Source organism: Salvelinus sp. IW2-2015, linkage group LG11, assembly GCF_002910315.2.
Source record: "Salvelinus sp. IW2-2015 linkage group LG11, ASM291031v2, whole genome shotgun sequence".
NCBI classification, from domain to species: Eukaryota; Metazoa; Chordata; class Actinopteri; order Salmoniformes; family Salmonidae; genus Salvelinus; species Salvelinus sp. IW2-2015.
Window position 1 is genome coordinate 19,619,580 of NC_036851.1, and position 16,168 is coordinate 19,635,747.

Here is a 16,168-nt window from a genome sequence, read left to right on the forward strand (position 1 = left end):
AATCAACAGCTAAGAAAAACAACCTGGGTAGAAGACAACTGTAATTCTAAATCAACAGCTAAGAAAAACAACCTGGGTAGAAGACAACTGTAATTCTTGAGAGAGAGGAAAGGGAAGGACAGGGGAGGAATCATGCCTTGTTTCATGGCCTTAGGGGGTCTGTAACACCATTTCTCCATTCCTGTAGCTTAAAAACAGGGTAGGCAGAGCGCGGTAAAACATACAAGCTCCATCTCAACTCCAAGCAACCATGTTTGAACAGGGAAGGAGCCCCCGCTGCTCCACACGGGATCCAACATCACAAATCTCAAAAGTTAGAACAGCAACCAGACCCCCGGAGATGGTCGGAGATGGTTTGAACGTGCTAACCACCAGAGCAGGGTCATGGTCACGCAAAAAATACCCCCTCCTCTCACGCCGTCTGGGACTGATAGAACAGCTCCTCTGAAGATGGAACATTCCTCAGACAGAAACAATCAACATCTCCCCTCACATCAAAGGCCCGGGGAGAGGAAGTGACCTGGCCCACTCATCATTATTGCCAATCTGCTGGCTTCCTAAACTGTGCTGACCGTGGGCCAGGGCTGGCCAACCATTTGTGCCCGTCCCTGCGCCCAGGGATATAAACATATTGACCATACATCTTCATTCAGAGCATCTTAACAACATTAACCAATTAGTTTCCTCCAGGTTTCGTTCCTCCAGGTTTCATTTCCTCTTTGTACTGGCTCAGAGTGTTCATAGCTCAGCACACCCTCTCACTGTTGAGTGACTCCCAGAGCAGAGCAGTAATTATTCAGATTATAACTAATAACCTCGTCAATTACAAAGGCCCTATCCAGGGGAATTATGGCATTGTTGTGAGAACAAATATCAATCAATCAATGTATTTATAGAGCCCTTTTTACAACAGCAGTTGTCACAAAGTGCTTATACAGAAACCCAGCCTAAAACCCCAAACAGTAAGCAATGCTGATGTAGAAGCACGGTGGCTAGGACAAACTCCCTAGAAAGACAGGAACCTAGAAATAAACCTATAGAGGAACTAAATAAAACACATCAAAACATATAATTTGTATCACACAAAGTGTCATGTGTGGGTGTCGGTATACGTTGGGAGCATCCAATGTATGTGATGATTGTGGTTATGGTGTATATGCTGCGAGGGGGTCTTATTCTAGCAATATATTCTAACAATTCTATATTTGACTTCTCTGCTCAATCATTGGGCCAACTGATAAAGCATGCACACGCACTCACACAGGTGCTGACACACACCTATATCCATACAATATGTATACCACATCTATAAGTGTACACCCACTCACAGAAACAAATATGTTATACAGTACTGTACTCCAGTGGTGCCCAACCTTTATCGGTTACTGTACCACCAACTGAATTTTGCTCTGCCTGGTGTACCCCTGAAGTACCCCCTCATGTGCATTTGACCAGTAGGCCTATGGTCTCATGAGTCTTCTCAAGTACCTCCTGTGGATAGACCAAGTACCCCCAGGGGTCCTAGTACTCTGGTTGGGATATGTATTCATATCTTGCATGAGAGCGAGGAAAACATTTACCCAACATTAATGGGCCTGTGCGATTAATCATGAGGCCTATGCAGGTGGCATGTTAATGTATCCTCTGTGTGGCCTCTCAGGGGGTTGAGTAAGTGCCATGGTAGGCCTGGCCCCTCCATCCCTCACTATGCTGGCTTTGACTGACAGGCTGCGTTTATCCACCTCCACACTTTATCCTTTAGAACAACAGCCATCAATGTGAAGGAAGGAGGGAGATAAACGAGTGGCCAGAGCCCTGGGAGCGCTTCCCAAAGATTTCCCATCCATCTAGCCAACACACCCATGCAAACACGCATGCACACYTCCCCACCTCCCCTCTTCTCCACCCCTCAATCTCTCCAACCTTTTCTCCCTCTGCTTGTGTCTGACAGCAGAGCCCAATTTGCCCCTTTCTCCAGCACAAACGAGACAATTCAAGTCTTTGCTACTTACTGAGGGGATAGCACATCCTGTGAATCCAACAGACACATCTGAAAATGTTTTATAGAGTTCACGGACCACTTGGAGAGAGAAAAAGATGTGTGAGCGGCTAAGGGCACGTTCCAGGCACATAGTGCTCGACACTATTAATATAAATGGTAATAACACCACACAGGCTCAGAGCTTCTGAAGACTGAGGAGAGAGAGAAGAGGACAACGGGAGAGAGAGAGAGAAAMGACACCAAGAAGAGATGGGAAAGGAGAAAGAAGAGGACAAGGCCATTTCACATAAACCAAGCATGTCTGCTGTATAGACAGGTGGGATGTTTACTCGGTGCATGTCCTACATGCTGAAAAGACAAAATGCAGTGAGGCGTGAGTGTGATTTATCTGCCAAACTGTGGAAGGAATATTAATCATGGCTGTGCACCAGTGTGTACTGTATGTTCTGTATATGGCAGCTCCTATCCTGCCCTACACTGAGGAGACTGAGCAGCCAGCATGCTGAGATTCAACCTCACACCTACTTCTGTGACAATGCTATGTCAGCCCAAGGCCCAGCAAGACAGGGGGAGGAGATAGAGAAAGAGCGCTGGGACGAGGGTGGAAGAGAGTGTGGGACACAGATGGAAAGAGGGAGGGGAACAGATAGTGGAAGGAGTGTTTTTGAATTGTCCCCTAGTTCTGCGCTAAAGAGATAAATAATGAGGCTGATAGAGACTGGGGATTCTGATAATGAGACAGAACGAGACATGGTGGTGTCTCCCATGGTCTGAAAATTACACTGTTAGGGGAGTGTGTGTGTGTGTGCGTGCGTGCGTGCGTGTATAGGGAGGGGGTATTTTCTCTGCAAATAGGACTGAAATATTAATATGGACTATCTGGCTCATTAAGAAAGAGATAGTGGCCTACTTGAGCTTGACAAAAACAAACAGACTTCCTTCAAAGACGGAAAACTGACTCGTGGTGCTAAAAGCTAAACAGGCTCATCAAATATCTAATGAGCTGGACTGCTGAAAGAGAGTTAACACAGAAACCACTGGTTTCAAAGCCATATAATAGAACAAGGTGATAATGTTCCATGTTCTGTTTGGAGGGATATCTGCTCTCCACTGACGTTAGGGCTGTTATCCCTGAAGCACACATCACACGAGTCACATGTATCATACACATGCCTACAGTGGTAAAAAATAAGAAGTATTGCACTGTTTGGTCTGACAGAAAAAAAATACAGTAGCCTCTGTGTTCTTCCACTTTGAAGTGGATACAAAGTTGGAGCTGTGTCCCTCCTGAGGTGCACCAAGACTGGGAAGTGCTCTGCGATATCACCCGCTGGGACCATGGAAGATCTGAGGCTGAATCACAAGCCTTGTGCTGGGAAGTAACCAACGACAGACAGACAGGATGTGTTTCACTATGTGTCCTTGTTGGGGCGAGAGCACATCAAGGAGATGTTTTGATGCTGTGCTTCATACTGCCTGAGCTCTCCAATGGGATTTAGGACATGGCTGAGCTCTCCAATGGGATTCAAGGACAATGGGCCGAGCTCTCAAATGGGATTTAGGACATGTCTGAGCTCTCCAATGGATTCAGGACATGGCTGAGCCTCCCATGGGATTTTAGGACATGGCTGAGCTTCCAATGGGATTTAGGACATGGCTAGCTCTCCAATGGGATTTAGGACATGGCTGAGCTCTCCAAATGGGAATTTTGGGGGGGGAGAAAACCCAATTGGGCCCCTTTTTTTTTGAAGTACTCAATGGGATTTAGGACATGGCTGAGCTCTCCAATGGGATTTAGGACATGGCTGAGCTCTCAAATGGGATTTAGGACATGGCTGAGCTCTCAAATGGGATTTAGGACATGGCTGAGCACTCCATGGGGATTAAGACCATGGCTCTGTTCAATTCTCACAAATGGATGTCCATCAAAAAGGTCATGTGTAGCCTACTATAGGCACCTGTGGCACCAAAGCTACCTCTCATCTCCCTCACTACAATTTGTACAATACAGGACCACTAGCTGGGATATTAAACATGTTTGGTGTGTGGAGCCCTTTGCAATCTGTCTTAAAACCCAATTGAAATGCATTACATGAGAAATGTTAGCGGGTATTGCTTTCTCATAAAATCTGGAAAATATTGCTTTTGAGAAAACAAAAAGCGGAAGCCTATATCTGAAACGAGATTACTAAAAATGGTATCAAGCCAGGCCAGAACTGGGACAACATCTATTTGCCCTCTAGGTACAGTAGCATTGGGCTTTTAAAGAATGGTTGTGTTTTTCTGTGTCACTGAGGACAGGCCAGGAAATATAACATTATGTTAGGAATTGCACGCCTTCCTATCCAGAGGGAGGCCAATCATAAATAAAATAGAGAGAAAGAAAAAAAAGGACCTCAGCATGGCAGTCATCAGTTATCTTTGAAGGTTTAATGGAATGTAGCTGCCAAGAAAGGGAGCGAGAGAGAGGGAGAGAGAGAAAGAGAGATAGATATATAGAAAGAGTGTGTGAAAGGGAGAGAGGGAGAGAGAGAAAGAAGGAGAAGAGAAATAGAGGAGGGATACGAAAAGAGATAGAGAGAGGCCCAGCATGACAGTAAATAAGAATACCACTTAGGCTATTCCCTCTCTGAATCCAACCAAAATAATACTAATTGTTGAAAATGATCATATTTTGACTTTGATATCACTGTGCAAGACGTTTGGATATAGTCAATGTACGTTCTCGAATTAGCACAGAGATACTGAGAATCTGAACATGGTGAGTCTGGGACTCCAGTACCCTACTCGTCACTCAAGTGCTTCACTATTTATCTCACTGCTATAAAACCTCCTCTCAGTCCACTAAAACCGTAGCTCTAAGCCGACTGGTCTATCCTCCACTCTTTCTCTCACTCTCTCAACAATAAAGCCATTGTTCTTCATTTCCTCTTTGGACATCTTGTTCAGCTTCCTCTCCTTGACATGTTTTTTGTATTGCCATGCCACTCATTTCCTCTGACTGTACATTACACAGACAGCAGATTGCAACTTCCGAAGCCTGGCATAGACTGCACACTATTTGTTTGATTGTATGCCCACACACGCGCACACCTAAACACACAAACAAATCTTAGTAATTATATAGCCATGCACAGTATCATAGGCTTCTGTGTTGCCAAGAAGTGGAAGAGTTCTAGCATAACTGAAGCGTGGGCATTCTGGCAAGGTTACACTAAATGTGTTCAGAGTATCCACGGGCACTGAAAATAGAACCAGCGTACCGATCAATATCTATCCCTACATGTTAGCATTACCGTAGCAAGATCTAGATTTGTAGTGTTCCATTGTCTTACAGTGCTGGTGAGCTTCAGGCAAACAGAGTTGGATGAGAGGAGAGGGGAATAAGAGGAATTTCACAGAAATGTGATAACAGTGACAGGGAAATGGACCAGGTACAAATATGAAACCAACAAGCAACTTCTCAAGTCAAAGTTACAGACAAATAAAAAGATGAACACATTGGAAATAAAAGAGAACGGCCCAGTGATTGTTTTTGTGCAAATATCAACACAACTAGACACAAATGTACCCTACACACCACTACCAAACATACAGATACAGTACATGAGAGAATACACAGGGTTATCACTATTCACCAGGGGCCCGATTCCAACATAGGAAATTACGCCTTTCTTATGCACGCCTTTCCTACATACTTCTAAATAGTTGGTATTCAGACTTACCTTATGAAGGTGTATAACGGMCTTTGCAGGCGTGGTTCACTTGCACTTGCTGAATAAATGTGATTCAACTGCTGAAAACCCTCCCAGTTGCTGGCCAACAGAGTTTCTTGTGGAGTGTTCATTCAATAGGGTTTTTAGTACATTTATCTTAAGCCATCCCTTTAAATACGGTTTACCTTTTAGTTCGAATTTTGTCAACAGACTTAATAGAATATATCAAGAGAACGAGTTCAAAATATTAGGGATCAATTGAAAGACATTTTTCCACTTATTCATGGTTTCCTCACACATAAATGTGGTGGAATTATTATGGAATCAATTCAAGGTCAGAAACCGACGTATCTGTAGACACACCTCCACCACACCTTCATTTATTCAATCTCCACCCAAAACAAATAGCAGGTGAATAGCACACTATGCTCATGCTTAAGTTCAAGGTCAGAATACACAGAGAGAAAAGTGCATAAAAAGAGAAATAAGTTCCATTTATGCGTGCTGTAACGCTCGTCTGAAGAAGAGGACCAAAGCGCAGCGTGGTACGTGTTCATGATTATTTATTCAAACTGAACACTGAAACAAAATAACAAAGTGGAACAAAACGAAACAGTTCTGTCTGGTGCAAACACAAAACAGAAAACAACTACCCACAAAACACAGGTGGGAAAAGGCTACCTAAGTATGGTTCCCAATCAGAGACAACGATAGACAGCTGTCCCTGATTGAGAACCATACCCGGCCAAAACAAAGAAATACAAAACATAGAAAAATGAACATAGAATGCCCACCCAAATCACACCCTGACCAAATCAAAATAGAGACATAAAAAGCTCTCTAAGGTCAGGGCGTGACACGTGCTTAACTCAGGTCGGAATCTGGCCCAAGGTAATTTAGACCAGGATAGCACTTTCTGTTTCCCCCCACTGTAAAAAGGTTAGACGGAAATAAAATCTCTTATCTTTGATACTTTCAGCACCATAGTGTGTGTGTGTATCAGTGTGTGTGTGTGTGTGTGTGTGTGTGTGTGTGTGCCTTTCACCTCCCTTGCCACACATTGTGTGTTAATTTACAGTGGCTGTTTTATCTAAGCAGGTGGGTAAAAACTATCACAGCTGGATCTGGGGCCCACAGACTCATCCCCTCGTCCCTCCTTCCTCTCGTTTATCATGACCAGCCTGGGGAGGAGGAGGAGCAAGGAGGAAGAGGAGGAGGGTGGAAAAAGGAGGAAGAGGCTAGGCCAGGTTAGGCTGGATAGAATGGAAAGCTTAGCACCTCATTGAGACTGAGATAGCAGTAAAATCACTTGCTCCAGGGTGCAAACAGGGCATGGAGAGATAGAGCTGGAACACTCTCCTCTAACCACCTTACAACACGGGAGCAGATGTGTGATATTACAGTTGGAGGACTTCCTCTCTGAACAGAGAGCTGTCCCTGCAATGAAAGATACTGTAATAACTTGTGAGGTCATTCTGACATTGTGTTAAACCTAGTTTTGAARGCGACTGTTGCAGCAGAGAGAGAGACAGAGAGAGAGATTGAGAAATTGTATCATTTATGCTGCTGCTCTTTGCTTTTCACAAAAGTGGCACGTGTAGCTTGTTTTTATTGTTGGCCAATCATAAGTCWTCAAAGAGACAATAGGCTACAGTCATAGAAACTCTGTGAGGGGCAAAAGTTAGGAGATATCTAATCAGTTAAAGAAAGATAGGCTACAATGATCAAGAGCCAACAGGTAGGCTGCTACTTTATATTCTGAATGGAATAGTTGTTGTTTTGTAACTGTGTAGGACGAGAAAGTGCATTCAGCCTCTATTAGCCTAGCAAGCTTAACTATTTACTCCCGGTTTGATGCAGTCAAGACAGGTACTACGTAATCATATTGTATGATAAATAACCTAGCTATGGCAGCTATAGTCTACTATAGCACGATTCGGCTTGGTTGGTTGCTGTCTCTAGTCTCTCCTTCCCTCCTCCCTGTTCCATGTCACTCGCTCACACTCACAGCACCCTAAACACACAGCACCCTAAACACACAGCACCCTAAACACACAGCACCCTAAACACACAGCACCCTAAACACACAGCACCCTAAACNCACAGCACCCTAAACACACAGCACCCTAAACACACAGCACCCTAAACACACAGCACCCTAAACACACAGCACCCTAAACACACAGCACCCTAAACACACAGCATGGCCCCTGCTAGAGCATCACCTCGCTCTACCTCCTCTCATTTGCGCTTTATCAGCTCCTAGCTTAAAAATGTAATTTTGTTCTCCTATCTCACTTGGATCGGAATGGGTCTGGATCTGACCAGGTCAATACGTAACGGGTCTAGTTGTCCACAGGTCTCTATATTTTAATAATAAATGTATGCATATCGGGTCGAGATGGGATAGCCCCAGGTCCATTTTGGAACAGGTCCAATTATTTGAACCCTGAAGGCCTCTAACTCAATGCATAATTTATTTATGAAGCCAAATATTTCCGGAATCCATTCAGAGACTGAGGGTAGMGATGTGATAGTTGCATCAGATATGAGTGTTGTACGTAACGAGCAGGTAAGACACAGTAGTTGACGGATATACAGTGCCAGTCAAAAGTTTGGACACACCTACTCATTCAAGGATTTTTCTTTATTTGAAAAAAAGTTACATTGTAGAAAAATAGTGAAGACATCAAATCTATGAAATAACACATATGGAATCATGTAGTAACCAAAAAACGGTTAAACAAATCAAAATATATTTTCGATTTTCGATTCTTCAAAGTAGCCACCCTTGCCTTGATGACAGCTTTGTACACTCTCTCAACCAGCTTCACCTGGAATACTTTTCCAACAGTCTTGACGGAGTTCCCAGATATGCTGAGCACTTGTTGGCTGCTTTTCCTTCACTCTGCGCTCCAACTCATCTCAAACCATCTAAATTGGGTTGAGCTTGGATGATTGGGGAGGATAGGTCATTTGATGCAGCATTCCATCACTCTCCTTCTTGGTAAAATAGCCCTTACACAGCCTGGAGGTGTGTTGGGTCATTGTCCTGTTGAAAAACAAYTGATAGTCRCACTAAACGTAAAACAGATAGAATGGCGTATCGCTGCAGAATGCTGTGGTAGTCATGCTGGTTAAGTGTGCCTTAAATTATAAATAAATCACAGACTGTTACCAGCAAAGCACCCCCACACCATCACACCTCCTCCTCCATGATTTACGGTGGGACACGCACATGGGTGGAGATCATCCGTTCACCTACTCTGCGTCTCACAAAGACACAAAAATCTCAAATTTGGACTCATCAGACCAAAGGACAGATTTCCAAGGGTCAAATGTCAATTCTTCATGTTCTTTGGAGCAAGCAAGTCTCTTCTTCTCATTGGTGTCCTTTAGTAGTGGTTTTGTAGCATTAGACCATGAAGGCCTGATTCACCAGTCTTCTCTGAACAGTTGATGTTGAGATGTGTCTGTTCTTGATCTCTGTGAAGCATTTTATTGGGCTGCAATTTCTGAGGCTGGTAACTCTAATGAATTCATCCTCTGCAGCAGAGGTAACTCTCAGTCTTCCTTTCTGTGGCGGTCCTCATGAGAGCCAGTTTCATCATAGCTCTTGATGGTTTTTTCGACTGCACTTGAGAACTTTCAAAGTTCTTGAAATTTTCCTGATTGACTGACCTTCATGTTTAAAGTAATGATGGACTTTCGTTTCTCTTTGCTTATTTGAGCTGTCTTCCGTAAATGGAATTGGTATCTTCTGTATCCACCCCTACCTCTCTTCTTGGGAAGCAAAAGTCATTCCGCTACCTAATAGTAAAGCCCCTTTACTGGCTCAAAAAGCAACTGTAACCAACCCTTAGTAAACTTTAAAAAAAAAATGTGTTTGACCAGATACAGTGCTATTTTACAGTAAACAAATTGACAACAAACTTTCAGCTGCTTATAGGGAAGGACATTCAACAAGCACAGCACTTACACAAATGACTGATGATGTGGCTGAGAGAAATTGATGATAAAAAGATTGTGGGGCTGTCATGTTAGACTTGAGTGCAGCTTTTGACATTATCGATCACAGTCTGCTGCTGGCAAACGTATGTGTTATGACTTTACATTCCTCTGCTATATTGGGATAAAGAGTTACCTATCTAACAGAACACAGAGGGTGTACTTTAATGGAAGCCTCTCCAACATAATCCAGTTAGAAACAGGAATTCCCCGGGGCAGCTGTCTAGTAGGCCCTTACTTTTTTCAATCTTACTAATGAATTACCACTGGCTTTGAGGAAAGCCAGAGTGTCTATGAATGCAGATGACTCAACACTATACATGTCAACACTACAGTGACTGAAATGACTGCAACACTTAACAAAGAGCTGCAGTTAGTTTCAGAGTGGGTGGCAATGAATAGGTTAGTCCTAAATATTTCTTAAACTAAAAGCATTGTATTTGGGACAAATCATTCACTCAACCCTAAACCTCAACTAAATCTTGTATAAATAATCTGGTAATTGAGCAGGTTGATATGACTAAACTACTTAGAGTAACCTGGATTGTAAACTGTCAGGTCAAAACAATATTGATACAACAGTAGCTAAGATGGGGAGAAGTCTGTCCATAATAAAGCACTATCTACTTTTGACACAATGTCAACAAGGCAGGTCCTACAGGCCCTAGTTTTGTCGCACCTGGACTACTGTTCAGTCGTGTGGTCAGGTGCCACAAAAAAGGACTTGTGCAAGTGGGAAAAAAAAGAAATGTGCAAGTGGTTAAGAACAGGGCAGCCCTTGGATGTACACAGAGAGCTAATATTAATAATATGCATGTCAATCTCTCCTGGCTCAAAGTGGAAGAGAGATTGACTTCATCACTACTTTGTTTATGAGAGGTATTGAGATGTTGAATGCACCGAGCTGTCTGTTTGAACTACTGGCGCACAGCTTGGAAACCCATGTATACCCCACAAGACATGCCATAAGAGGTCTCTAACAGACTATGGYAGAAGCACAGTGCTACATAGAGCCATGACTACATGGAACTCTATTCCACATCAAGTAACTCACATAAGCAGTAAAATTAGATTTAAAAAACACCTTATGGAAAGCGGTGACTGTGAAGCAACACAAACTTAGACACAGACACTTGCATACACACACACACACACACACACAATAACATACACACTATACACACACGTACACAAGGATTTTGTACTGTATATATGTGGTAGTGGTGGAGTAGGGGTCTGAGGGAACACAGTGTGTTGTGAAATTAATGTGAATGAATTGTAATGTTTTTAAAATTMTATAAACTGCCTTAATTTTGCTGGACCCCAGGAAGGGTAGTTGTTGCCTTGGCAGCAGCTAATGGGGATCCATAATAAATACAATACCTTGTCACAACACAACGGATTGGCTCAAACGCATTAAGAAMGAAAGAAATGCCATAAAATATATTTTAACAAGGCCCAACTGTTAATTGAAATGCATTRCAGGTGACTACCTCATGAAGCTGGTTGAGAGAATACCAAAAGTGTGCAAAGCTGTCATCAAGGCAAAGGGTGGCTACTTTGAAGAATCTCAAATATAAAATATACTTTGATATGTTTAACACTTTTTTGGTTACTACATGATTCCATATTTGTTATTTCATAGTTTTGATCTCTTCACTATTATTCTACAATGTAGAAAATAGTAAAAAAAAKWGAAAAACCCTTGAATGAGTAGGTGTGTCCAAACTTTTGAATGGTACGGTAGATGGAAAGCTGTGCTTCATTCCTGCCTGGTTGTGTTTTGCATGTTAACCAGTGTTCACAGTTAAAACAGCAGGTAGGAAGGGAGCAGGCCCCCACTTAATCACGCCATTGAAGGAGCTTATTAGAGAACAATTACTAAATGGCAAGGCTTGTAAATCATAAATTATTTATCCAGAGGACTTTACGAAAMGAGAGCAGCATTTTGCAGCAAATCTCCTCTSTGTTGACAGCAGTGGCCTCATGAGTATTCATAGGAGTGGGCTCAGCCTCAGACCAGGGCCTTCTAGTGACAGTCACCAAGGACATCAGGCCATAGCTACAGTACAGGCTGCAGTCTGTCTTTCTGTTTGCACTAACCATACTAGCACTACTGTTCATAAAGGCACTTGGAGGGCTTTTCTTTATTTTTGTTCTTTTACTTTCATTCTTTATAACTGTGCCCTCTCTCTTTCTCTCCTTGACACATATTATACTATCTGAGAGTGGAACAACAAAAATGACCTCACAAACATGTAACAKTGCTGTTTTGCAATTTTTCTCCAGTCTTTGATTAACCTTCCTTAAGAGGCCTGAGCTTACATGCCTTTTATGCCCAGCTTATCTCTCATTCCATTGGATAGAGTGCTACTTAAAGGACCAATAACAAAAGCCGAGACTAGAAAGTYCCCAAACYCAAGCATGCACACACACACAGAGGCTATGTGAGAGCTGTTGGCTTCACATAGGGAAAAAAGAGAAGGGATAAGAAGCGGAAGTGGAAGAAAGCGGCTCACCACAGATGTGTATAATCAGCTACAAGTACTACTATTTATCATTAGTCAATGTCAATGGGGTTGTTTCTCTCTGTTGCAGGTGGAGTGTGTTTCCCCTTGCCATTGAGGGCCCTGTCTAAGGGCTCTCTCTCTCTCTCTCTCTCTCTCTCTCTCTCTCTCTCTCTCTCTCTCTCTCTCTCTCTCTCTCTCTCTCTCGCTCTCTCTCGCTCTCTCTCGCTCTCTCTCGCTCTCTCTCTCGAAAAATCACTAGGGGATTAGTATTACTGTAATGTTCTAAATGGCCAGTGACATTGAAGAAAATACTGGGCTGTACATAATGAGGATCAAAATGGATCATTTAAAATGGGCTAAGTATAAAAGGGCACATTACTACGATCATAAAAAAAAGTAATCAAAGCTTGAGCCTTTGTCCATCAAACGCTATACTTGATCCCAGGCTGTACAACCACAGTGGGGAAAACCAGAGTGACTGAATTCAGGTCAGGTCAAGAGGGAGAAGCAGAGATTTAGCGCTAACCAATTTAACGAGACCCACATTTTAAAGTAATGTCTCTGCAAAGGGTGTAGGGTGTAGGGTATTGCCCAGACTAAACCTTGTCATTGGCAATTTCCATTCATGAAGAAATCTTTTGCTACATCTACACATGATTGAGAGAGATCCGGTGCGCCTCGGTGTGTTGAGTACACATTTGGCTACCAAGCCACTGTCTACCTGTGAAWTAATATCCATTGTAGTGACTTGAGAGAAAAAAACTGTCACTTCTAATCTTCTGCCTTCAAAACAATTCAACAAAACCAACACTGGCTGTCATGAAAATGTATATTATCACTGCTGTTTTCCTGGCAAAAGAAAAGCAGAGCACTCTCCTGTAATACAGGTCAGCACAGCACCTGTGACATACAAAGGTAATGTACCATTAGCTGGAAACATATAATGACTAGCACAGCAAAGCATGATGGCAACGGGGTGCCCACGCACACACAATTACACACAGGAACACACACAGGCATGCACGGACGGACGAAGCATGCACATACCCACACTCTGCCCTGCCACTGACATCTTTAATTACCTCTTAGACACAATCACTCTCCTTAACCGTGTGTTAATTATGCACTTTTTCCACAGTACATTCTTCTTCCCTCAACCTTAGCTCTGTATCCTCTCTCTCTCTCTCTCTCTACAGATAAGGACATGAGCAGGGGGAGTTGGAAGCACTCATTTGCATTCACAACAGTAACACTCTCACAGAACTGAGTCACACGCCTATTGGACTAGGACATTCTATTCTGCATCAGGACGGACATCAACAGAGTGGACTACACCGCAAATCATACATATTGAATCATTCAAGAACCCATCAGTATAACAGAAGAGGGACTTTGGCTTTTCATCGATCAGTTTTGCAATGCGTGGAACATGAAAATGTAAATGCAATAAGATGCAGCATGAATTTCCAAGGCTTTCTATGAATTTCTAGGCCTGTTACACAGTGCATCAACTTTATTGGAGGAATAAAACATTAAAAAAATGACAACATAAAATTGAAATAATTTCAAACTGCCAATACCAGCCAAATCCACCAAATGTCAAATGATATTAATCTGTTGGCTAAGGACAGCAGAGGCTGCTAAAGTTCKGATGAAACCAAACAGAAGAAAGAGTGACATTTTGCCATCCAAGGGACACGACACACTTGGCCGCCGGGTTGAGGGATCACTTGCGATTTTTTACTGGATCTTAAAGCTGTCTCTAAGCTGCTCCACATTATGTCCTGTCAGATCAATACGGGACCACCCTCTACTCTATCCCATCTTGACAGGAGGCTGTCTCCTACCCCCACTGGTCCTCATTCATACACTGGGGTTTTCTAGAATCCTCGCCTCCACTTTATTCATCCTGATGTTCCCATTCCCTCTCCTTTCTCCCACATTTCCTATCCATTTTGTTTACCACGTCGTATAATCCCCTCTATCTCCCCAGACCACCCCCCACACTTCCCCAACCAACCTCCCATACCCAGATGTGGGGGCAGACCCCTCCCTCTCACCTCCACTGGGAACCTCCTGCCGTTGATGCTGTGTTCAGAGCCATCTGATCCATTGCTCTGGCCCCAGTGGAACTCCACCTTCTCAGCCTTAAAACGCCCCGGCAGGCCTGCACCACGCACAAAGTAGTCATCCTTCAGCATGATGGCCACTGAGAGAGAAAGAGAGAGAGAGTCACCATATTATCACACTTKATAATGTTCACACACTGAAGGAACATAATGAAAAATTACTTACGAATTAGCTAAACTTATCATGAATTATTGCAAATTGTATAAACAAGACAGAAAAAACACCAGTCAGATTCACACCAACTACTTTTTCTGAGCTTTTGCATTCACCACATTTTGTGTGGTTATTCTTAGATACTGTTTGGAGGGAATTGTTGATATGTTCTTTAATGTTTATTCTAGATCACATTTTCTTTGGAAATATGAGCTAAAAATGCAGTTTAGTATTTTACAGATAGAAAGATTTAAAAAAAATATATCCAAAAATCTTCTCTATACAAGTCTCGTCCTGGAGTGTCTTAACAAAATGAAACCAAAATATTTCGGCTGACTTCATCCAGTGACTAGAAAAATAGAATTGCAGTATATGCAAATAGGCACATATTTAATGAGATATTGCCTCATTGCATATTTTTATACAATATTTCAGAAAAGTTGTAATACAAAAAGGCCTTATATTGGTGTCTATATTCAACTGGTAAAAGGTCATTGTGATATGAATCAGGGGGGAAAAAGACCCAATTAAGGTGTGATGCCTCACCTTAAAGAAGAACAGACAGCATTTTAGCAACATTAAATCTTTAAAAAATCTGTTCATATACACCCCCAAGAAGAATATGACAAGCGAGCACATAGATATGGTCACTTTCACGTTTTCATAAATTCTTAGAATGTTTGGGAATTACGTATACCAAGGCATTTGTGAGCATTCTATAGCAATATAGAGTGGGAAACGTCCGTGCGTTCGGACATTTAATAGACACTGCAGTAAATAAAATCTAATAAAAACATCTGTCTCATCCAGGACCAGAGTCTACACAGACCGGAGCACCATAGCCAATCAGAGCTAGAGTAGGCCTTTATACAAACAAGTCATTTGCCACACAGGCATGCCATCATTCACTTTGAACTGGACTGTGTGTTTACWGGCAGTTGCACCAGCACAACATTAGATCATGAGAACGCATTCACCAAAATTCACAAAATACACCTGAATGGATATCTGCAAATATGTCAATACCACGGGAGAGCTTGCAAACTATTACGGACTACAAAGGGAAACCCAGCCGTGAGCTGCCCAGTGACTAAGGCCTACCAGACAAGCTAATTGCCTTTTATGCTCGCTTCGAGGCAAGCAACATTGAAGCATGCATGAGAGCACCAGCTGTTCCGGACGACTGTGTGATCATGCTCTCCGTAGCCGATGTGAGCAAGACCTTTAACTTCTTTCAGCTAGGGGGCAGAATTTTTATGTTTGGAAAAATAACGTTCCCAAGGTAAACGGACTATTTCTCAGGTCCAGATGCTAGAATATGCATATAATTGACAGATTAGGATAGAAAACACTCTAAAGTTTCCAAAACTGTCAAAATATAATGTCTGTGAGTATAACAGAACTGATTTTGCAGGGGAAAACCTGAGGAAATCCAACCCGGAAGTGCCTTTTATTTGGAAAAATCTCTGTTCCGTTGCCTGCCCCTCCTCCATTTAAAGGGGTATCAACCATATTCTTTTRCCAATGGTTTCCTCAGGCTGTGACCAGGCTTTAGACATAGTTTCAAGCTTTTATTTAGAAAAATTAAGTGAGATTTTTCAAAACGGGTCAGGTGTCCTTTGATTAGTTCCTGCGCGCGAGAGATGTAG

At 42.6% G+C, this 16,168-nt stretch overlaps 1 protein-coding gene across 1 annotated transcript in view; it reads right to left on the minus strand.

Moving 5' to 3' along the window:
• Positions 1–16,168, minus strand: part of ptprga (protein tyrosine phosphatase receptor type Ga) — a 324,968-nt gene that overhangs the window by 107,584 nt on the left and 201,216 nt on the right. The window contains exon 4 of the mRNA XM_070445823.1: positions 14,297–14,445. Coding sequence (XP_070301924.1) covers positions 14,297–14,445 — 149 coding nt within the window. The remainder of the gene's footprint in view (positions 1–14,296; positions 14,446–16,168) is intronic.